This window comes from Cyprinus carpio, chromosome A4 (genome assembly GCF_018340385.1).
Source record: "Cyprinus carpio isolate SPL01 chromosome A4, ASM1834038v1, whole genome shotgun sequence".
NCBI lineage: Eukaryota > Metazoa > Chordata > Actinopteri > Cypriniformes > Cyprinidae > Cyprinus > Cyprinus carpio.
Window position 1 is genome coordinate 34,075,239 of NC_056575.1, and position 22,951 is coordinate 34,098,189.

General features: G+C 35.7%; 4 protein-coding genes and 1 long non-coding RNA gene across 6 annotated transcripts in view; 2 read left to right on the plus strand and 3 right to left on the minus strand.

Moving 5' to 3' along the window:
* The window catches only part of LOC109062990 (gastrula zinc finger protein XlCGF7.1-like), a 972,510-nt gene that overhangs the window by 243,688 nt on the left and 705,871 nt on the right, over positions 1–22,951 (minus strand). The window lies entirely within an intron of this gene.
* LOC122140768 lies at positions 145–2,435 on the plus strand. The gene is made up of 2 exons (XR_006157340.1): positions 145–248; positions 1,965–2,435. It is a non-coding gene; the product is annotated as an uncharacterized LOC122140768 (long non-coding RNA).
* On the minus strand, positions 5,517–7,965 carry LOC109054866. The gene is made up of 5 exons (XM_019072105.2): positions 7,377–7,965; positions 6,881–7,071; positions 6,692–6,782; positions 6,408–6,613; positions 5,517–5,935 (listed from the first exon to the last, which is right to left on the minus strand). The coding sequence occupies exons 1-5, from the start codon at positions 7,394–7,396 to the stop codon at positions 5,742–5,744; spliced, it is 702 nt and encodes a 233-aa protein (XP_018927650.2). The 5' UTR covers positions 7,397–7,965; the 3' UTR covers positions 5,517–5,741.
* LOC122140737 lies at positions 11,956–17,688 on the plus strand. Its single transcript, XM_042745523.1, has 8 exons — positions 11,956–12,492; positions 12,647–12,719; positions 13,761–14,437; positions 14,564–14,609; positions 15,838–15,929; positions 16,090–16,200; positions 16,319–16,592; positions 16,996–17,688. Exons 2-8 carry the CDS (start codon positions 12,675–12,677, stop codon positions 17,200–17,202), a joined length of 1,452 nt encoding a protein of 483 aa, XP_042601457.1. The 5' UTR covers positions 11,956–12,492; positions 12,647–12,674; the 3' UTR covers positions 17,203–17,688.
* Positions 18,680–22,030, minus strand: LOC109069383. The gene is made up of 12 exons (XM_042745531.1): positions 21,796–22,030; positions 21,431–21,576; positions 20,917–21,139; positions 20,712–20,787; positions 20,236–20,495; positions 20,111–20,149; positions 19,941–20,014; positions 19,757–19,837; positions 19,310–19,515; positions 19,129–19,228; positions 18,872–19,034; positions 18,680–18,761 (listed from the first exon to the last, which is right to left on the minus strand). The coding sequence occupies exons 1-12, from the start codon at positions 21,841–21,843 to the stop codon at positions 18,738–18,740; spliced, it is 1,440 nt and encodes a 479-aa protein (XP_042601465.1). The 5' UTR covers positions 21,844–22,030; the 3' UTR covers positions 18,680–18,737.

Below are 22,951 nucleotides of genomic sequence, written 5' to 3' on the forward strand. Positions count from 1 at the left end.
GGATGTTTTCGGTGGAGTGTTATATCTTTTCTACAATTGCTTCTCCAACCTTGAGAGGGAAGGCCTGCTTAACCCTGATAATGAACTTCATATGTATGCACTGCACTGGACATTTCTTCCACACATAAACCAACATCTACAGTCCCTTCAAAGATGGCTGGAATTACCATACTTTGCGTACTGAAAGGCACCAATCACCACATCAGTTATGGTGTGAAAATCAGAAGGAAGGCCAGGATTCCCTCCAGGTCTGTACCTTTAAACTTTGGGAACTTCTGTGTAACTAATAATCCACAATGGTTTTTACAGAATACAGTGTTAAGTTTAAAAGGATAGTTGACGCCAAAAAACAGGCAATGTGCACCACAGGATACATATTTAGTTCCATGTAGGAGGCATGTGAGAGAATATTTAATCCAAGATGGTTGTCAGTTATATCATAGGTGGAGTCTGTTTGGAGTATGTGGGTAATGTGAATTGGTTCAAATAACATGTACTTGTTTAGTCAGTTTGACCTAAAGCCAACATGCCCACCCACAGATTTTAGATTTCAGGAGAAAAATGCAATACACTGGTTAATAGTAATAGTAACAAAGGTTAGTTCACCCAAAAAATTAAAATTGTCATAATTTTACTTACCCTCAGGTTGTTACAAAGCTACATCTACTGCTGAATGCAAAGGAATAGATTTTGAAGAAAGTTTGTAATCAGGCTTCTTTTGGGCCACCATTGACTTCCATAGTAGAAAAAAAATCGTATAAACTTTCTTCAAATATTTTCCTTTTGTTTTCAACAGAACAAAGACATTTATACAGGTTTGGAACACCATGAGGGTGAGTAAATGAGGACAGAACTTTTATTTTGGGTGAAACTATCACTTTAAGATGTTGAATAAAATTAAGTCAGATGTTGGTCATGTAGTTATTTACAGTATTTTAAAATATTTGTATCTCCTGAGATGCATTTATCAGATTAGGCTAAAGCCCGGAAACACACCAAGCCGACGTTGGGTCCTAGTCGGCTATTTTTCAGCGGATTCGACATGATTTGCCGGCTTGGTGTGTTAGGGCAACTTTGGACCCAGATGCTGCCAACGTGAGCCAACTCTGCAGTCTGCTTTTCATCTCTACTAGTTGGATGGTGTCGGTTTGGTGTGTTCCTTGCTTAAGAAAACAGGATTATCCACAGCATTGTCAATGACTGGTGCCAAAGGTAAAACTGGGCACCCTGTACTGGCTAATAGAAGTATTGTGCCAGGGCCTTAGGAAAGATATTTTCTATAGTCCTCTGTACATAGTCCACTTTCTCAACCTATGTACTTGAGTTACAAAAAAAATGTCCAAATAAGTGTCCCTATTATGCTATGTTAAAGCTTCATAATTTTTTTTGAGGTTTCTCAGACGACTTGTATGAATCAGTTCAATTCTATGAGCCCTCTGCAAATGATTGCAATGATTGGTCAGAGGGCCCAGTAGATTGTGATTGTGGTTTACCTTATGGGCACACTTACAAGTATAGACCTCACTCTCCAGAGAAACAAACCATGCAGCCATCATTCAAATATTGTCTTTGAACTTCTGTTTTTGCAGTAAGCTTAATGCATTTCGATGGCATCATTATCAGAGCAATTATTAAGTGGATTTACTAAATGTATAGTTAACGAAAGTTATCATGAGTATCAGGACTCTGGAATGTTTCCAAAATGAGCATTACCTGATTTTCCCACGTCAGAGTGTGGGTAGTGTTTTGGGGTGGGGTAGGGTAAAGGGATCACTGTCACAGCATGATTTAGAAAACCATCCCGTTTGGGAAAGGAAAAAACTAATTCAGAAAAGGCCACTTACTTCCACAGAGACCCCACACTCAACATGTCGGAAATGAAATGCCCTTTAACACAGCATTGCCTACCCCTATTCTATATGATCAGCATTGATATTACCCAACACTTTCTTTTCTTACATTAGGTTGATTTGGAGCACGGAATCGACTGGGAGGGTCCAAGTGGTCACCATGAGGAGGGTGTTGCAGTCCCTGAAGTTAACCTTCCAAGGCAACTGACTGACCTTGAATTACAAAGACTACCAAATCCCCATGGTTCTTTCTCCAGTGTAATAAATACATACAGTGAAACAGTTGACATATTGTCCAATATAATGAATGATTAAATGCCAGAAATGTGCAGTGGGTAAACAACCCAATGATTAAATGAAATGAACAGAAAGACAAAACATTGAAAACATTTGAATTTTATTTTGTTTATAACTGTATAATAATTTTTATTGAAACGAATAGATAACAACTTTGAATCTGAAACTGCTATCAGCCATCAGAACTACTGGCTCAAGATGAAATATCTGTAAACTCTCAAAACTGTTACAATTTTATTTTGTTTACTTTCATGTAAACTTGTAACAAATAAACACCAAAACATGTTACGCAAATGTCTCACATAACTTTGGCCTCTTGCTAACAAAACACAAATGCTAACTGTATAATCATTTTTATTGAAACAAATAGCTAACAACTTTGAATCTGAATCTGCCATCAGAACTACTGGCTCAAGATGAAATATCTGTAAACTCTCAAAACTGTTTCACTATGCAGTGTTTAAATCTTCCAAAACCAGAGTACCATGAAGTGATGCTTGCCGGTCCGTGTACTTTTGCGTCCATTCGTTTTTCTTTTTTTAACCATGACGAGAAAAATTAAATATAAACGGTTGTTGTATTTTAAGCAAAAAAAGTTACATTCAAAATTTTGAATTAGAACTGTATTCAGAACATTCTACGAAAAAAATGTATATTTTTTTTTTTTCTGATTTTTTTTTATTGGTTTTTGCACCTTTACTTTACATTTATAAAATACACAAATTAATATCGAATAAAAGCGAATTGTACTAGTTTTCTGAGGCCAAATTAGTGACCCGGAAATATTTTTTCCCGCACCATTGAATGCGAAGCACCATGTCTCTGGAACCGTACAGAGAAGTGATTTTGGACATGATTTTAAAACACCACACACACAAGGACGTTGCTGAGCATCTGTCTCAAATTGGTGTTGGTCGAGGTTGTTCGGCGAGGACTGTTAGAAGAATTTTGTGCCAGTCATGGTGTGAGACGGGAGGTTTCCGACACTCAGCTGGAGATAGCTGTATCGGCAGCAGTACAAGAGGTAAGTAATAAAATGCAATATCATTCATAAGATGGTAACCCTAACACACCTGCCGCAATAATTATTTTCAAATTTTTTTCAGTAAGTCAACTTTGGCAAAAAGTGGTGGGGACATGGTGCACTTGCAAAGTATCTGTGTACGTGGGTACTATGCCATGATCCCGAGCTATCCGTAGTGCAACTAACACAAATTGCATATACATTACATTAAATAATTATCCAGAAGTTAGACAAGAATTATTTAAACTGTAGCAGTAAATGCTCTTATTATAGGCTTTAAATGGCATTTTAATGTTTGACAGCGATGATTTGGCTGCGATAACTCCACTTTGAATGTCATGAAATTCAATTCTTAAATAATAAAAAAGAAATTGCAAAAAAATTAATGTAATTTTATGTAAATAATAATCTGTGGATTTGACCCAGAAGATGGCTTAGCAACATATACTGTCGGACTTCGAACATGGGCACGGCCGGCCAGTTTTAAATAGATCCGATCCGTAGCCTACGCGGGTGGCTTACTCTGAGAACCAGGACGAAACATGTAGGCCTATTTTTTTATCGCTTCTATTAGAAGCGCAACGTTTAAAATAAACCATTTCACGCTCAGCTCTGCGGTTTAGCCTATCTTGTGACGGGAGAGTTGAAATATGTGGGTAAAATTACCAAAACTGTGGGTAAAGCGCTACGCTACATGGAGATATTTTCTGCATTTATGGTTTAAAAAAATACACAAAAAGTCCCCAACTAGAGTCCACTCTCTGCCCTTTCCATCCATGCATGCTAAGTACTGTAGGATACACATCGTTTCAGCGGATATTCCACAAAGCATCTCGAAAAAAGAAACGATGTCAAGCGGCCAAGGTGTTTTCAGAAGAGCGCCTGTTTTAAGTCTCATTGAAATGTTTTGGCGAGCACACGGCCTGTTGTAAACAAAATTGATTTAAATTATTCTTTCCATCCCTCTAGACAGGACCAACCTACGGTCGTAAATTGATGACCGGTTAAGGGAATTCGAGCAGCAGAAAGCAGGGTTGGACGAGCCCTCCGGACAATAAATCGACCATATCATGAAATGCGATGCAGTGTAAGTTAGTTTGTTATTATGACTATTATTAATAATACTTATATTGCCCCAGGCTATTTAAATAGCATTACGTACCACAAAATTACTGCTACAACAACATTTGCTTTATTATTATATTACATCATTTCTGCATTTTTTTTAATTGAGATTATACTATACAAGTTGTCCAAATGAAGTCATTAACTGCATCCACTCACAAATTTTTATATACATTTACAGTAGGAAATTTACTAAATATCCTCACTGAACTTGATCTTTAAATAATATCCTAATGATTTTTGGCATAAAAGAAAAAATAATCATTTTGACCCATACAATTCATTTTTAGCTTTTACATATAGCCTATACCCGTGCTTTGCTTCGAAGACGGGTTTTGTGGTCCAGGGTCACAAAAAATAAAAACAATGTAACTCATTCAAATTTGAACTACTGAAAACTCACAACTTAATAAAATTAAAACGTATACAAACTTGTTTTAAACAATCACTTGTATTTAAGGGGTTGGTTTCCAAATTTTAGTTTTTTTTTCTTAAATAAGATGACATGTTCATAATAAAAATTATTTTAATAAAAAATTATATAATTTTAGGAATCTGATGATTTTACTCTATAAAACAGCCCGTTTAATTCCTTTCATTCATCAGAATCACACAATTGAGAGAATTTGGCCTAAAATAAACAACAGCGTTAATTACCCTTTGAAGGAGGCTCTTGTTCAGCTGGTCGACCAAGAACTGATTGAACCTAACAAGATACTGTGTGTCTAACCTTGTCTGTCAGCTGTGTCATCTGGGCATTAGCAGGGTAGTAGAGGCATGGAACAACCACAGGATTCCTGGTATGCTAAATAATGTTTAAAAACTCTTGACAAGCAGTTGACATTTAAACATTTATTACAAGTTAACATGTCCCATTTACTACAGGAAAAGGAATCCCCAACCAGATTGCACAGGGTGGTTGTGCAAAAAAAATCTCAGCAGCACTACTGCCTCATGGAACTGAAGCAGCTGATCTGTACATGAACACACTGGGATCATCTTTGACAAGGGTTTCGGCCTTTGGAACAGACCCTTTTACAAGTGAACATGAGAAGGCTACAGTGGAACAACTGTTTTCAGAAAAGTGGCCAGACATCACTTACTTGCTCAATAATAACGGTCATTAATAATAATCAGAGTTAATTTTGGCCAGAACATTTTTAAAGAGGCTTTGGTCTGTTTAGTAAATTTAAACTCAAAGATACTCTTAAAGAGCATGCCTTCTTAATTGTTCAATGCTGCTTTCCATCAAGTGTTTTTTCTAGAAACAAAATATTACACACAAATTTAAGCATCAACATGATGCTGATAAATTAAAGTATTTCTTTTTAGTTCTTGTTTTAAGTAGTTGTGCAACAAAACTTTACACAACAACTGTCAAATAAACTACTGAACTAAACTTGAATTGCTGAACAGCTAAACATTTTTTCCTGGGTAATGTAGGCCTACTCTACCCTAATGATGTCACCAAGAGCTAACAAAGCTTCAGAGAGACCTGCTGCAAGAAAGATGTGGTTGCTAAGAGCTTCCTCTCTGCATTTTAAGCACTGTGATGAAGTAGCCATCCATTGATCAACACAAAGTTTGCATCCGATCAGGCTTCTACAGCAGGTGGCAAATACTGGTTGATCAATGGGTCCTAAAAAACAAAATGTTACAAAAAAAAAATCAGTTATTGTGCAGAGATGGGGTGTTTAAAAAAGGCAAACTTTATTATCCAACTACCTGGAAAAAGGTACATAAAGGGGCAGTTTCCAATTCCTGGAAAGGGTTTAGATTAATCCAGGACTAGGCCTTAGTTGGCACTGATATATGTTAAGACATACAATTACAAGATGTTTTTAAATTTAGGCAGCTCTAACATGCATTTTCTGGGACTAGGATAAGCCCTGTCTGGGAAACCACCCCATAAACACAAATAATGATTATCTCATGCTATCAAAGCCCCAAAATAATTACTCATATTGTTATAAACTCTTTTGTGATTTTTATTCATTTTCAGAAAGCAAATTAAATTTTTTTATGAAATGCAAGCGGTTTTTGTCCCTCATTTTAAAGTGATTACATCCAAACCCTTCCATCAGTTTATAAAGATATGGTTAACCTCTTACCTTTGCAGACTATGCAAGTGAAAGCTGCTTTTATTTTCTCTGTTTGGACTTCAGTCAAGGTTTTGGCAGGTGTTTGACTGGACAGCTCAGAAAGCTCTTTGATAGTTGAGATAACTTGCTGAAGGCCCTGTGACGCCAGCACCACTTCTTCTATCTTATCATAGACATCTTGTAGACTTGATGTTTCATCATCTTTCCGACTTGAGCTAAATTTAGTTTAAAATAAATTAGAATTGACTTGTGCATTTGAAAAAAATATTTACTCACAAATACTAATTCTGTACCTTCTTTTCCTCTTGCTGCCTTGAAATTCTGTGAAGTCGTGCTCTGCAATTGCAAATACCTTGCGGGCATTTTGCTTCCAGTAGATGGATCCTGAGTACGTGGAGGTGACATGCCATGAAAAATTGTCATATTACTTTTGATGTTCAAAACAGATTAAAAATGCCAAAACAAAATTGACAAATATGCACCTTTAGTTCCTTCAGAGTCAAGTATCTCATTGCCCTGGGCATCGGTGAGAATTACAGGATCATAACTGCCAAGAGCATCTTGAACTTTCCCAATAATGCCATGTACTGTAGCCTCACATTCCATGAAACGAACTACCACCATCCTGCTTGGCCTCAGTTTGCCGTTTACTAAATCAGCTATGTAAATGGATCTGGAGACATTATGCACATGACAAATTCAGAATTTAATTTCTCTTTCACACACACACACAAACTAAAGTATAAATCACTAAATTTTTAGGCGTTTTTGTTAATAAATTATGCTACATGGAGCCAACTGAACCTGTGTGCTTTTCAACATTTTGGTGCCCATGATACAAATAGTAGTGTCTAAAATAAAATAGTAGTGTCTTTTGACTGTGAAAATTATCAATATAAATGAAATATAGCTGTTTTTCAAAGCTTTACTGAGAATCTTTCTAACATAACATGCATAAATAAAATAACGATAAGTTACCTCTGAAATGATCGAGTCATGGCGGCTTTCGGAGGTCCTGCAACAGCCGCCGCAGGTGAACCAGCAGCTGCAGAGGGTGGAGTATTGCGTGTATAGGAGAAACGCTGGGAGGCTGTTGGGGTTGAGAGGGGTGTTCCTGGGGTGAGAACCCCTTTCTCCACTTCATCCCCATGGACCTCATAATGCCCACGTGCAGTGAAGTCTAGGGCACTGAAGTAACCCGACTGTGCCGGGAAAATTGCTATATTCGAATCATCTGTCAAATACAGAGTCTGCGATGAAACCTTAAAAACAATAGCAAGGTCAAGGTTAATAACCACAACTCCATGTGATAACACCACTGTCTTTATGACTGATTTATGGCCGAATTGTTTTCATTTCATAATTGATTACACTTTGCCAGTATCGACACTGTTTGCTTACATTTATCTATCCAGCATTGATTAGCTAATTTTCTCTTATTGATTTTTTACTGTAAAGCTAGTTTGAAACATGTAACGTTAGTAATAAAGCTGAACGAAAAAAGTTACCGTGCATTTCGAAGATCATGTGTTTTTTCTCTGTAAACTAATAATACTGATGTTTGTACTCACCTGAAAAATTCGACCTATTTTCTCCGCGCTCATGTCATCGTCCCTCAACGTTACCCTTTTGCTTCCTTTAAAAAGAACGTACTGCTCCATCTTTTTGCTGAACTAATCCTGCACGTGTAGCGGTTCACCTTAAACGTAATCAACGTGGCGACGAAAAGGTCATCAAATAAATGTTCCGGGTCAACTCAAATAAAATGCAAGAATCAAAAATTGCATTTTTGTAAAACTGAAAAAATAGTTGTATACCAATAATTTGATTTTCATTTATAAAATAATTTTAAATAAGAAAATTTACTTTGTTTGTGGTTAATCTCTCCATTAACTTGAAAACAAATATAAAGAAAAGCACATTTTTTGTTTTTTATATAGTTGTTAAAAAAAGAAAAACGAATGGACGCAAAAGTACACGGACCGTTTAAATAGTTCTGAATTTGATTTTTTTAAAACGAATATTTGAACATTTGAAATTTAAGAAATTGAAATTTTTTTATGGCTGAATTTTATAGACATGTATTTTCAAACAGCTAGTTTTTTTGTTCTGAATTCTTATACTGCATATATTCAGTTTAAAAAAATTCAGATTCAAGTTTTCAAAGTGAAGAAATTCAGAAATTCAAATTCAGTTTTCTAAAATTCAAACTCAAAAAATTCAGATCTTACAGAAAGTAGGTCACAGGTCATCCACAGGGAAGAGTAGATGATCTCAGAAAAGTCGAACAGAGCATTTTGGCCAATTGGGGACTGCGCAAGTTTTCCAGCGCGAACGTGGTGGTGGTTCAAGAGGTTGCCACTCTCTGACTCTGATCATGAATCGCCCGGAGGTAAGTGATTCTTAAACATGAATGATTTTTGTGTTTATATGTTAGGTTAGCGTTCTCAGCACGTGAGACATTTGTCTAAGAGGCCTCTGGTGTTTGTTTTAAGTATGTTTTAAAGGTAAAATTGATTAGAACGCCACCGTGTCTACTAGCCCTAAGTTACACAGACAGGACGCCAGCGGCGCGACGCAACACAGTGCTTGAAGCGACTGTTGCAAAGAGCTGGGACTAGGTCAGAAATAGTATGGGGAATCTGTGTGCTGTTGGGGATTTCACGGGTCGCGTCGCACCGTTCGCGTCCGGTCTAGACTGCGTCGTACATCGAGAGGGTGTGCTGTATCGTGAATACGACGCGAATTGGGGGTGCTTGCAACCTCTTCAGACGTGACTTATTCACGAGACAGCACTAGCCTTGAGTACCTTATTGCTTTTCTAAAGAGATTACCACTCAATAGTCATATTAAAGTAAAAATAAAATGTATTAGTGCAACTTTCATGAAATAAAATCACCAAAAGCCAACCTTCCGCTGGAAAAAAAAATAGTCCCTGGCTGTGAGCAGCAGCAGAAGTTAAAATATTTCACCTGTAATGTTAGATGGCGGCAAAGACAGTCTTTATTACTGAGTCAGTCATTAGTCAGTAGAGAAGACTTAAATATTGAAAGGACAATTGCATTATGTAGGGTTATTGTAAGACATTTAATGGCTAATTCACACGCCGAACTGCAACAAATAGTTGTCACAGACCGTCGTGTTCAAAGACTACCATTATTACCCTGCGCCCTGAACTGATATCTAGCTAAAAGCAGTGGACCGTTAAACCAATAATGAACGAGATAAAAAATTATTCTGCTTAAACTGTGTTTACAGGACAGTGAAGTTGTAAGGTCAGCCAGGCACTTGTTGTCATTGCTGACGTCTGGCAGTACAGCTGGTCCCAGTCAGGAAAATGCCAGGTTTTTTGTGTATTTTTTTTATTGCGTTAAGGATAGTTTGTGAGAAAATAAAACCCTGTTATATAAATGAATTTGTGCATGCATGGTTATGTTGAAATTACTTAAAAAGTATATGCATTCATTTCATGATTCCGCCTCCATAGGCAGCACCTTGTTCAGCAGCACCTTGTTCAGCAGAGGGCCACCATCCAAACTGAGATGACCCGGTTTTGCAATTACTTTTTTTTATTTAATACTGACATAAAGAAACATGCCATTATTTGATGGTAGTTATTTTATTTTTTTTAATTGTACTTTTTTTGCCAACAGGTCATTTCCTGTTTTTTTTTTAATAAAGGGCGGGGTAAAAGGCGGATTACTTCAACAACCACTAGCAAACCCGCTAAAATATTCCCTGTGAACATTTATTTGCTGCCTCACCTCTTTGACCAAACGCCTAAAGAGAGTGAGCAACTCATTCACATGCAGGCTGGGTTGGGCCGAAAAACAATCCATTTAGAGGAAAATGCCACCTATGTAGAAGTAAGTATAAAGGATGTCTCTCTCGCGTCTTTTAAAATTGTCTTTTGCCAGTGGTGGACGAAGTACACAAATCAAGTACTTGAGTAAAAGTACAGATACATATAATAAAATGTTACTCCAGTAAAAGTAAAAGTACTCCTTTTTCAATTTTACTCGAGTGAAAGTACAAAAGTACTCTATTTTTTATGTACTTAAGTAAAAAAAGTACTGACAGATATATTTATTTTTGCAATTTTTATATAGGCGACTTATTTAATTTTATATTAGCACTTTTTTTTTGTTTTTTTGTTTTTTATATAATCCTACTGCGCAAAATACCTGGAATTTTCCCAAAATAACCAATATATGGAGTCAAGATATATTTTTGTTGTTGATATGTACTAAGTTGACGAGAGTGATGTAGTAATATTCACTGTGAAGCTTACACTGTGATGTACCTGAGAGAAAACAGATTGTGACCCTGGACCACAAAACCACTCATAAGGGTCAGTTTTTCAAAATTGAGATTTATGCATCATCCGAAAGCTGAATAAATAAGCTTTCCATTAATGTTTTGTTTGTTAGGAAAGGATGATATTTGTCTGAGATGCAACTATTTGAAAATCTGGAATCTGAGGGTGCAAAAAAATCTAAACATTGAGAAAATCACCTTTAAATTTGTCTAAATGAAGTTCTTAGCAATGAATATTACTAATCAAAAAATAAGTTTTGATATATTTACAGTAGGAAATTTACAAAATATCTTCATGGAACATGATCTTTACTTAATATCCTAATAATATTTGCAATAAAAGAAAATGAGTCATTTTGACACATACAATGTATTTTTGGCTTTTGCTACAAATATACTCCAGCGACTTAAGACTGTTTTTGTGCTCCAGGGTCACATTTGATCATCAGATTTTCACCAGTAAGAAAAAAAGTGTTTTAAAATTTGTAGTTTTGCAGAACATTACATTTATATATGACATGAGAATGAGGCCTGAAGTTAGGAAGAACATTTTAAGGAAAATATAATTATATTTTCATAATGATTTTTTTCTTCTCAAACCTTGTCTGTGGTGTAAACAGCCCTGGCCAAATGCCCCCAGAGGGCATCACTTTCCACTTTGATAATTACTGTAGTTACCATGTTCTGAACATCACAGCCTTTCTTTTTCCCCCAGATATAATATATCTAGGTGGTTGAATAAAAATATTTGGACTTTATTATTTTTTTTTTTTAAATTACCTCAATTTAGCACCAGCAAGCTTGTTAGCTAGAGAGTTAGCATCAGCTACCAATATTTACTTATTTTCAAGTATGGTTATGAATAAACATTCATATCTGTCTACTTGGGTGGTTAATTCAAACAATATAAACGTTTATACTGTTGATAAACAATATAAAAACAGACGTCACATAGGGATAAATGCGTAGCATTTTAATAGAACTGTTAATGTTATGGCAGCGGGGAATTTGAACGTGCATTAGTTATATTTAATCTGTGTTATTTTAATGTTTTATTTTTTGACCTAAGAGGCACTGATGCTGATGTGTTTGCATTCAAGCATTTCAGTGGGCTTTAATAGATCACCCTTTACAGCAGATTTAGTTCACAAACAAATGACAATTTTGACCTAAATATGATTTTCAGTTACAATAATTAATCTCAAAATTCGACATTAGAAACTTACTTTTAGTATGGTGTTATATTTGTGCCTCAATCCTGAGCGAGTAATTGTAAGTTTTAAGCACAGAGAACTATATTTTGCAAGCACATTACATTATATTTTGAACAGAAATTAACAATCGCAAAAAAAAAATCGTTTGAGCTAAGAAAAAACTATTCCGTGCTCAATAAATGTATTTGCTTGTTTGCTATTATCCATAACGTGCAGTAATAACCCCTCTCACGCAGTTTACTCAGGTGCTCTCTCACAAACTTATTCTCTGCGCTCCAGTCAAGTCTCTCTCTCTCTCTCTCTCTCAACCTCTTAGTTCTGTGCGCGCTCAACTCTTGACACACGCTCGCTCAACTTACAACCAACAGCGTTACAAGTGTGCCACAAAATCAACCAATCGGAAAATTGAAGGTCAATTGTGATTGGCTGTTGGTCTCCAATCAAATCGTTAGTAGAACCAAAGACCGTCTGGTAGAACTATCTACAGCATCCCGGAATCTTACTGAAAAAAATCTACAAAAATAACTGACTACAGCGAGACTAATGGATTAAAACACATTTTGGTAAGTTATTATTATTATTATTATTATTATTATTATTATTAATAACTTAAAAGTGACTTGATAGTTTTGTGTGTTATAATGCTGTTGTGTTGTTTAACTTACAATATTATATGTCCTATTGTGACTAAAGTTAGTTTGACTTATCCTTTACAAGCATTCTAACGCTAGCAGAGCCGCAGACAATGTCATCAGAACAGCAACACCTAAATGTCCCACCACAGCCACATGTGAGTAGTTTGTAATATTTCGGTTACATAGTTATTGTGTTTATTACCTTTATTTTGTTTGTCTGCATTCTTAGGTTGCAAACTACATTTCATTAACTAATTTATATAAAAAAGCAGTAGGCTAACTCCCAAGATAACTTTAGTTGGCAAACTAAGAGAACAATAAAGGCTTAACTTTGTTCTCCATAATGATTTAAACATTATTTAAACTTACACGTTACCTAGAATGCACGTTGCTGCCAGACATTACAGATGTTAAATTGAAATTGGACTTGAGGCTTGGGGAGGATGTATGGGAGTTACGCAATCAGGATACAAATTACATGTATTCCATTACAGGAGCAGGAATAGATATGTTAATAGTTACATTTAGTAACATTTTGGATTAGTAGCAGAATTAAAATAGTAATTCATTTTAAAAGAAACATGTATATATACAGTACTACCATGCAAATGCGCAGTCAAACACATTACACTTCACGAGTCTCACAACACCTCTGGTCTCCAGTAAAACCATAGTTCATCTTTATTATCATGGCCTCTATTGGAAAGAATGTTTTCACTTGGTGGACATTTCACTACAGTTTTCCAGATTTGAAAATACTGCATGAATTTAGGTCTACTTCATGAAAAATATTTTATTTTCTTCTAATGTTACATTGGTATGTTGTCTTATAGAATAAACTGAAATAAAATTCCCTTTGTCTTGTCTTTAATTGCATATTTGGTATTGAAGTAAAAGTTACCCTTCACAACCATGCTGATAATCTACACATACATAGCCAAAGTAAACTATCATCAGAGAAATTTAGTTATAATCTAAAAAACATGTTTTTAGACAGCATGTTCTACATCTTATTCTAAAGTTTAAATACAAATTCCTATTTTGCTATGGCTAGGATGCTATAAGGGATACATTTATTACTATCTTCCACCACACGTTATCTTATCTTAATCATGTACCAGTAGTTTATTCTCAAACGTATATGGCTAACTATGAATCCCTCTTCTTTGCTAATCTGAGCGTTTTCTGTCTAACAGGATTTGCTGAGACAGCACTTGATGGAGAGACTTCTTACCAGACTGCAATCTGCCATAAACCAACTACCACTAAATTTGGATTATTTGGAGTTTCTGACACGCCATGAGCTTATTCTGTTTGAATCGTTCTCTGAGCAGATAGGCAGTGTATCAAACATTACAGAAGCACTACAAAACCTCTATGATGTTATCAAAAGGGAAATTAATGCCAGATCTATGCCCATTGTTGAAAAGGAAACAGAGGTTGGTCCAGGTTCTGGTCACCCCAAAATTGTAATAGAGAAAGAAAAACTAAAGAATTTGCTGGACACACATCTGCCAGTCTCCTGCATTGCAAAATTTTTGTGTGTTTCAAGGAGAACAATTTACAGAAGAATGCAAGAATTTGGCTTATCTGTAAGAGGATCATACAGCACAGTGACTGACCAAGAGCTTGACAACATGATTTCAGCCATTAAAAGTCAGATGCCAAATGCTGGTTATCGAATGGTTCAAGGCCATTTGGTGTCAATGGGTCTCTGCATTCAGTGGTGGAGAATGATGGCCTCTATGCATCGGGTTGATGCTGCAGGGATCTTCTTACGGCTTACAGAACTAGGTTGTGTTGTGCGAAGAAGTTATTCTGTGCGAGGCCCTCTGTCCTTGGCCCACATTGACACAAATCACAAACTGATCAGGTAGATTCAAATATAATGTTGATCTAATTATTTAAACACAGAATGTTGTGGTGTAGGAGGCATGTCATTCAAATCCCATACAAACAGCTTTTAGTTATACTGTAACTTTTTTTCCCTCTTGCACAGATACAACATTGTCCTCTTTGGAGGAGTGGATGGCTACTCAAGGAAGGTAATTTATGTGTTCTTGTTTTTTTTTCTTGTTAATGTTATCAGCCTAATATAGATTTTTTTTTTTTTTTTTTTTTTTTAGATAAAATGGACCATAAAATACATATTGTATGAAGGGGTTTTTCTTTTTTGGGGGGGATGTTACAATAATTCATCAATACTTTGTGCATAAAACAGAATGAATTCATTCATGAACTAACAGTAATGTACAATAATTAACAGTATCTCATGCATGGCTTAATTTCTGAGTTATTAATGATCATGTCTTCTTCATAGGTAGGGCTGCTGTTAAGGACAGCCAAAAAAAATCTGACCAGTCACAGTGTGCACATTGATGAATTCCAAGTGTTGTAATCATGATTAACTTAGCATTACTTTTTTATTACAGCATGATTGTGGCTATTCAAGAAAGTCATGAACAGTCCATCTCTAACACTGATAAATAACATCAGAATAACAGATGAACATCATTAATAACTCCAACATCATGACTGAAATACCTATTTGTTGCATTATAATATTGTTCTTGCATTAAGGCGTGCATGAGATACTGTTCATTTTTTCATATTCCTCAAAGTTGAAGTACAACAAATACATTTTGTTTTTGCATGAAGCCATGATAGTTGATGTACCCTTACCATAAATTGTTACTAATTCCTAATTAAGGGTCTAATTCTAATTCTTAAGGGAACTAATTCAAATTGAGGGTCTAAGGACAGAGGGTGTACAGATTAAAGCCTCCTGACACAAATTGTGATTATGGGGTATATAACATTCGACTTGACAAAAGCATCCAATTGTAATCAGCTGCTTAAAGACATAAGATTCGTTATTATTGTAGGTTCGAACAATTAGTGTATATTTTATCTTCAGCTAGAGTGTAATGATGGTTGATCATAATTTTATCATCAACTGCCAGTATTCTAAGTGCTCAGAAACCACAATGCTTAAACATTAACCTTACATATTTCTTGCAGAAAGTACAGAAAAAGTTATAGAATTTCATGTTGAAGCAGTACTTTTTCTCAAATTTGCATTGCACTACAATATATGTAGTATTCTAAGATGCAAGGTAACCAAGTTATTTTTTTAAATATATGAACACATAATAATTTAGGTACCAAAGCCCGTAGAATGTTCACTAAACAAAACTAAAAGCTCAAGGCCAGCTATTAGGATGGAACTTTATAGCTGCAAGAAGATTAACATTTTTCATGTGGTTTTATTAGATCTTGTACTTGGATGCTGCAACAAATAACAAAGCATCAACTGTATTTTCATTCTTCCTGAGATCAACCCAGCTTCATGGCTTACCATCAAGGTATTTTTGCCATGACAAAACACACATCTGGAGAAGTGGCAGTTTTTTATATTTCAGAATTTTTTAGTAACTTATAACTGTATACCAGAAATTATAACTTCATATTCTAAAGTAAAAGTAAACTTTGCTGAATGTCATTTAAATTAGTTTTTTATCTTAGAGTAAGGGGGGATCAGGGTGTTGAGAACGTGGACATCGCACACTTTATGTTCGCCACACGGGGAACAGGAAGAGCCAGCTTTATCTCGGGAAAGAGTGTCCACAATCAGAGGTAAGTTGTGTTTTCAGTCTTGATATTTTTGACTGCATAAATACTTGCAGTTTAATTGTTTAAATAAAGTACAAATTGCTTTATAAATCCAAGTCAACCAATTAAAATATCATTCTAGAATAGAGCGACTTTGGCGGGATGTCTGGGTTGCAGTCACTAGCAAGTACCACGATGTTCTTCACTCTCTGGAGGAAGACGGTCTGCTTGATATCTCTGATGAGGTTCATCTCTTTGGTGTCCACTACATCTTTGTCCCTCGACTCCGAGCAGACCTTGATACCTTCACTGGAGGATGGAATAATCATCCTCTACGGACAGAGGGAGGTCTCAGTCCTGAACAGCTGTGGTATATGGGACATCACCAAGATCTAGACGAAGGGGAGAGTCTTGAGGTACACAAATATAAAAAGGACAGTTCACAAAATGTATATATATATAAAAAAAAAGTTAAGTTGCAAAAATTTGGCAGACAGATATGTCTTGTTTCATGACTTTTGGAGCATATTAGCCAAAAAAAGACCGTCATTCTTGTGTAAATGCTGCGGTTAAATATAGTTTATCTATAAATGCCTTTAAATACACTGAGAAATATATAAAATCCTTGGCAACAGCCATCTGTTCAATTACCAGCAGTTTTTATTTCTAAATTGAATGTTTTCAATGAACATTTGCACCTTTTTTTGTAAATTTTTACCCCCAAAAAATATTAAATTATTTTAAATAGACAGAAAACATCAGAAAAAGGTTTTAAGGTTCAAAGTCTTAATTTATTTGAATTGTTTTCTGGCTTTGTAGGAACTTCAAGATCCAGGCATTGAATGGGAGAGTGCAATGCTGCAAGGAGACACTAACGGTACAGTTGTGGTTCCCGAAATTGTGTGCCCACTGGATGATGAAGCCCTGGAAGAACTTCAGAGAACTATTGATCCTATGGAACATTCTCAGTCACATGGTCGTGACTTGTACACACGATACTTGAACATAGTATCCAACCAACAATAACATTTAAACCTGAACTTCTTAGCTGGTTACAATATTGCACTTGGCAAAAACATCCCATTATGTTTACTAATGAACCAGCAAAAAAAAAAAGGCACTTAAGGAGTGCCACCCTTTGGGATGTATAACTAACAGTAGCAACAACTGTTATGAGTTCTATCTAGCTCTAAAAAAAGAAATACTAAAGATGTTATACAACTAGTGGTGAAAAAAGTAAAAGTGCTGAGTTCACCCATTTTGGGAAGTCCCTAAATAAAAAACAAATTAACAGGTAATGGTAGTTTACTTCTACATATTTACCACAATAATTGGTTTACAATTTGTAATAATTTCACAGATCACTGATTTTTTTATGAACTACTTTTACCAGTCTTTTGTCTGAATATGGAACTTCCCAAAACTTGTAAACTCAGCAGCACCCAGAAGAGTACTTTTTACTTTTGCCATCTCTGTATGTACAATATTCTAAATAAAATCAGTAAACAATGATTGCTTAGTTATTGCTTTGATTTAAGTAGATCTCGTTGTGTTAAACTCTGTGGAATCCACCACCATATTTTACTGCTTCACTCATGATTCTTCTAAAGTCAATGTAAGTGCTAAGATGCTGTACTGGAAAAGTCACAGTCTGAGTGCATGCACTCACAATTGGGTAGCAAACTGAGTGATCTCCTAGTCGCTCCCTGCAGTTGTGGTCAAAGTTGCATGTTATTTTGAAATGTCTCTTTTCATCAGGGAGGAAGGGATGTGGGACTGCCCCGTCATCCACTGGAGCACGTGTGGCACTGCAACAGGCTCTGCGTCACCAGCTGCCCTCTCTGTCTCCCCATCTGTGATTGATGTATATTTCAAATAACATGAGAAGCTATTATTTACAGATAAAATAAATTATTCACGAATGTGCTCAGTACATTCAAATTGTTATGTGTAATTGTGTATGCATACTATAAAGTATATAGTACCTGAAGTTTCAACCTCCTGCAAGAAATCTTGTAGAAAGTTTATGATCTTCCTCTCAGTTCTCTCCTTAGAAGTCCCCTTTTCACTGAAATTGGGCTGGACGCTCATCATTATGAAATCAGCATCAGGCTATAAAGAAACAGTGAATGCATATTTGGTTGAAATATACGCTTGTAAAGGTTATACAAAATGTAAATTCCAATATATTACTAGGCAAATGTAAGAAAGGATTAAGTGGCAGTTAAAATTGATACCTTGATAATGTTCCCAGGAACAAACAGGGAGCGGCAAGCTTCAGGGTTTGCAGCCATCTGGTCCACCAGGCCATACAGTTCCAAGCCCTTTCGAATTTGTTGCAGCATTGGAATCAGTCTTGTAGTAGAATGTAGGACAATTGCTCTTTGGAGAAAAAAAAACATGGTTTTAAATGTTTACAATTTTAAATGAAAAAAATTTTGAAATGTAATATTCTTTTAAAACTCTTACCGAATTATGCTTTTTATTTTTTCTTTGGTTTGATGTTTGTTGTGGCTCGTGTATCCGCAGTTTATAATTTCATCAGTGTTCAACATCAGACACTAAGCATCTGCAGAATCTTCAACCTGAAAAAAATGAAAATAAGTATTTTTTTAAATAAAGCAGCGAATAAAATAAATGTTAAAACTAACCTTTATCTAATTTATATCTGAAAACTCTTAAACAGAGTGCTAACCCTGCTGATGAGTTGACAGGATTCTAGATCGGCCACATCTTCCTTAGACAGAGAATTTAAGTCCACTTCTCCTGTGCAGAGGAAGCTGTAGCACCACCCTCTCAAAAAAGCAGGAGGTGGGCCACCTTGTGCCAGGCTGACTGCCATTATTTCACCAATAGTTCTGTGTGCAAGGTAGAAAACATCTCAGTTATAAAATCCTTACATCCAGTACATGCAGTAATGTGAAAATAAAAAAAAAAAAAGTATGTACAAACCTGAAGTTCTCGTTATCAAGGTCTGTCAAAGAGTACTTGGGATTTTTACCCTGGTTTCCAGCTCCTTCAAAGAATCTGTTTTCAATACCTGAAACCATATCTAGACAAAACAGCAATACCCAGTTTTAGCTGATTGATTGGTTTTGTTTCATATTAGAACACAATTAAATGACTAACTTACCAGTTAAAAACTCTTTCCTAAGGGCTCCTGTATCAATACCTGCCTCTCCTATATACACCACCTTCAGAGTACTGGCAGGAGATGCAGCTTTCTTTCTTTTCCACTGCAGAATGCCCCTGTCTGGAAGGTCTTCTCTGTCCACACACAACTTAAATTCTGTTGTTGTGTCAACTTGATGTTCAAGGAAGTCCAATATATCTTCCGTACTTAAAGAGGACAGAGAACATATAAAATAGTCCCAAATTATCAAAAAACAATGTGTATAAATTATTGCCATTTCATAGTTCCATCCAGCAGTGTGCAGAACAGTGTTTGGAAAAGAATTAAATTATATGTGATTATGAATTACTGCACCATGTGCTGTGTTAAATAATTTGATAGTATGTGATGTCTAGATAAGATGGCTAAAAAACATGAAAACACGAAAGGCATCTAAATAAAACATACCTTAGTGATTTACATACTGGAGTTTGAGCATGGGTACTTGGGCCACTGCTATTTGCTTCAGAAGTCACTATAGATTCAAAGCTGTACATGAAAACAAATGCAGTTTCAAACACCTGTATATGTATACATAGACTTTAACCTGAAAAAAAAAGTATTATACAGAGAGCGTAACAAAGCAGATTACCTCTCTCCACAAAGGCTAGCATGGAATGTGATCTCATCGTCTGGGAATTCTTTGGTGCAAATTGGACAAACTACCTGAAATTTGAAAGAAAGTCGCTCCATGTTACAAGCAACTGAAACAAAGATTACTGGTGCAAAAGGCAATTAAAGTGATTTTAGTTATGGCCTTACCTTACACTTGTTCTCCACAACCCATAACTCATCAGAGGACTGCAGATTTACAAAACAGTATTTGAAGTAAAGTATTCATAATATTTGTATTTTCATTTACATTAGACAAACAAACTTGCTCTCACCTCTTCACCAGTCTCATCGGAGGTGAGTTTTCCCTTGCATGTCTTAATGTGTACTGCAAGCATATGCAAAGGCATCGCCTCATTACACTGGTAGCATGTCTTCTTTGGCATTTTTGAAAATGAGTCAGAAGGCAGAGGAGAGGTGTCTAAAGTCTCCTGGAGTGGTACGATGTAAAACGATGACGCAGCTCGCAGAGCTTTGACAGAATACCCCTCTGCTTCTGGTGGAATGACAGTCAGCTTTCGTCGACCACTGCCACCTTTATTTAGACAAAGAGAGAGAGAGAAAAATGTTTTAAAATGATTTGTTTTGTTGAAGAAAAAAAAATTACATTTTGTCCGTCTGTCATCTCTAATGCTTGCAGCAAGTAATTAATACACCATAAGGGTTTACATGCACCAAAAACAAATAAAAGATTGGCATTTGATTAACAGTAAATATGACAATTCAACAAAACAATCATAGACTTACAGACCTGTTGCCTTATGCAAGAGCCATCCTCCACAAAGACCCTCCATTTTTGCAAATGTGTTAGCCAGGTGCTTTGAAATCTTGGTTAACAAGAAAGTAAAATTTAAATAAAGATACCCACAGAAAAATCCTTGACAGTGACAAGACTTAAGTATATTTTACAATAACTATCTTTCATTCAAGTCAAAAAGCTGGACTGGGATATGTACCTCTGTGTGGTCACCATCTTCTGGAAGAGACACTGTTTGTCTTCTCATACCCGCCTGGAGGAGTTCAAGCTCCTCAGTTGGCAACGGTGTGTGGGATGTATTTTTGGGAAGAAGATAAAAATTGAGAGCAGTTGTTTTACTTGTCTTTACAAGTTGCTTGGTGGCAGTCAAACACCTCTTTTTACCAGGACTGAAGTTTGATTTGAAATATCCTGGAAAAGATCTGTGGAATTAAATTATAGCTTTATATTAGTTTATTATATATACAGTAAATATAACAATCAAGCTAATATTCTAAATAGCATATTTATTTAAGGCAATTGGCCTAGAAATCAAGTTCATGTCTCAAGGTGAATCATAATGCCTATTTTGAATATACAGTAGACATCCAAGTAATTAAACCAACTGGACGTTACAAATTGCATTTAACACGTGGACTTAAAAAAAAAAAAAATCGTCATGATTTGAAAATTGAATATAAGCATATCTACAGTACTGTAGGTGAATAACGAACCTTGTCATTTCTTGCTGAACTGTTACAGGCACATTTCTAGGGACAGGGAGCTCTGTCTCTGACGGCCGTGTTGGGCAGTTTGTGGCCATACTGTTTAGCAGCACAGACACCAAATTTCTGGCTGCTGACTCAACTGCACCATGACCCTAAATCATTAAAATTACAATAAATAAGTTACAAGTATATTCTACAAGAGTTAGCCATGCTTGCTGTCATTAACGCTAGCCGGTGGTTATTACCTTAAGTTATAACTATATATTAAGCTAGCTAGCAAACTTCACTTTTACGAAACGGTCGGATAATAGCAGGTTTCATCAAAGGCATAGAAAACCGTAACATCATAAAACTAGAAATTACTAATTCACCTGACATTGTGGCATATTGTAGCCGTTTTCACCATTTGACTCTGTCATGTTTGATGGTGGCTAGAGTAGACATCTATCCATAAAATCCATTTTTCGTCTTCTTTGTGCTGCGTGGTGATTGGAGACCAACAGCCAATCACAATTGACCTTAAATTTTCCGATTGGTTGATTTTTGTGGCACACTTGTAACGCTGTTGAGTAAGTTGAGCGAGCGTGTGTCAAGAGTTGAGCGCGCACAGAATTAAGAGGTTAGAGAGAGAGAGAGAGAGAGAGAGAGAGAGGGACTTGACAGAGCGCAGAGAATAAGTTTGTGAGAGAGCACCTGAGTAAACTGCGTGAGAGGGGGTTATTACTGCACGTTAATATGGATAATAGCAACAAGCAAATACATTTATTGAGCACGGAATCGTTTTTTTTTGCTTTGCTCAACGAATTTTTTTTTTTTTGCGATTGTTAATTTCTGTTCAAAATATAATGTAATGTGCTTGCAAAATATAGTTCTCTGTGCTCAAAACTTACAATTACTCGCTCAGGATTGAGGCACAAATATAACGCCATATTTGCTTCGCGATGAGAGGAATAAGACATAATTCACCCCAAAAAGATGTGATGTGGTTGAGGATTTGAGATTTGGATTTCCTCAGAAAAAAGAATGAAGCACTTTATTCAGCAGAGATCATAAACATGAGTAAGTCTCTTTTTATTTATTTATATACTTGTACTAGTGTTCACATAACGTGTAAACATTTTACTAGTTAGACTTTTTCCAAACTATAATTCCTGACTAAATGTATAATCAAGTGAAACATTATGAATGTTTCAATAACAGTATACAATACTATACCATTCAAAAGCTTGATGTAAATAATATAAATGTAACTGTAACAAATGTATCAAAAAATGCTGTTCTTTCAATTTATCCCCCTCCCAAAAAAAACCTGAAAAAATATTCTCAGCTCTTTTTAACATTAATAATAATAATAATAATAATAATAATAATAAAAATAAATGTTTTTTTCTTTTTTGTAGAAAATCTGATTGTTGAAAGGATTTCTGAAGGATTGTGTGACTGGAGTAATGATGCAAAAAATCAGCTTTGAAAGTCAGCTTTGATTGTTCCTAATAAACTGTTTATCTGCACTCGCAACTGGATATT

What these genes read in the sequence shown, in the direction of transcription:
- LOC109054866 (XM_019072105.2), bottom strand. Translation starts at nt 7,396, where the DNA reads ATGACTCGATCATTTCAGAG. An exon ending in TGACTCTGAAGGAACTAAAG is followed by an intron (nt 6,783 to 6,880) that starts GTGCATATTTGT and finishes CCACGTACTCAG; the next exon opens with GATCCATCTACTGGAAGCAA. An exon ending in CACTTGCATAGTCTGCAAAG is followed by an intron (nt 5,936 to 6,407) that starts GTAAGAGGTTAA and finishes TTTGTTTTTTAG; the next exon opens with GACCCATTGATCAACCAGTA.
- LOC109069383 (XM_042745531.1), bottom strand. Translation starts at nt 21,843, where the DNA reads ATGACAGAGTCAAATGGTGAAAACGGCTACAATATGCCACAATGTCAG. An exon ending in CTTGATAACGAGAACTTCAG is followed by an intron (nt 19,035 to 19,128) that starts GTTTGTACATAC and finishes CCTTGCACACAG; the next exon opens with AACTATTGGTGAAATAATGG. An exon ending in CCTGTCAACTCATCAGCAGG is followed by an intron (nt 18,762 to 18,871) that starts GTTAGCACTCTG and finishes CATTTTTTTCAG; the next exon opens with GTTGAAGATTCTGCAGATGC.
- LOC122140737 (XM_042745523.1), top strand. Translation starts at nt 12,675, where the DNA reads ATGTCATCAGAACAGCAACACCTAAATGTCCCACCACAGCCACAT. An exon ending in TGGATGGCTACTCAAGGAAG is followed by an intron (nt 14,610 to 15,837) that starts GTAATTTATGTG and finishes TGGTTTTATTAG; the next exon opens with ATCTTGTACTTGGATGCTGC. An exon ending in AAGAGTGTCCACAATCAGAG is followed by an intron (nt 16,201 to 16,318) that starts GTAAGTTGTGTT and finishes ATATCATTCTAG; the next exon opens with AATAGAGCGACTTTGGCGGG.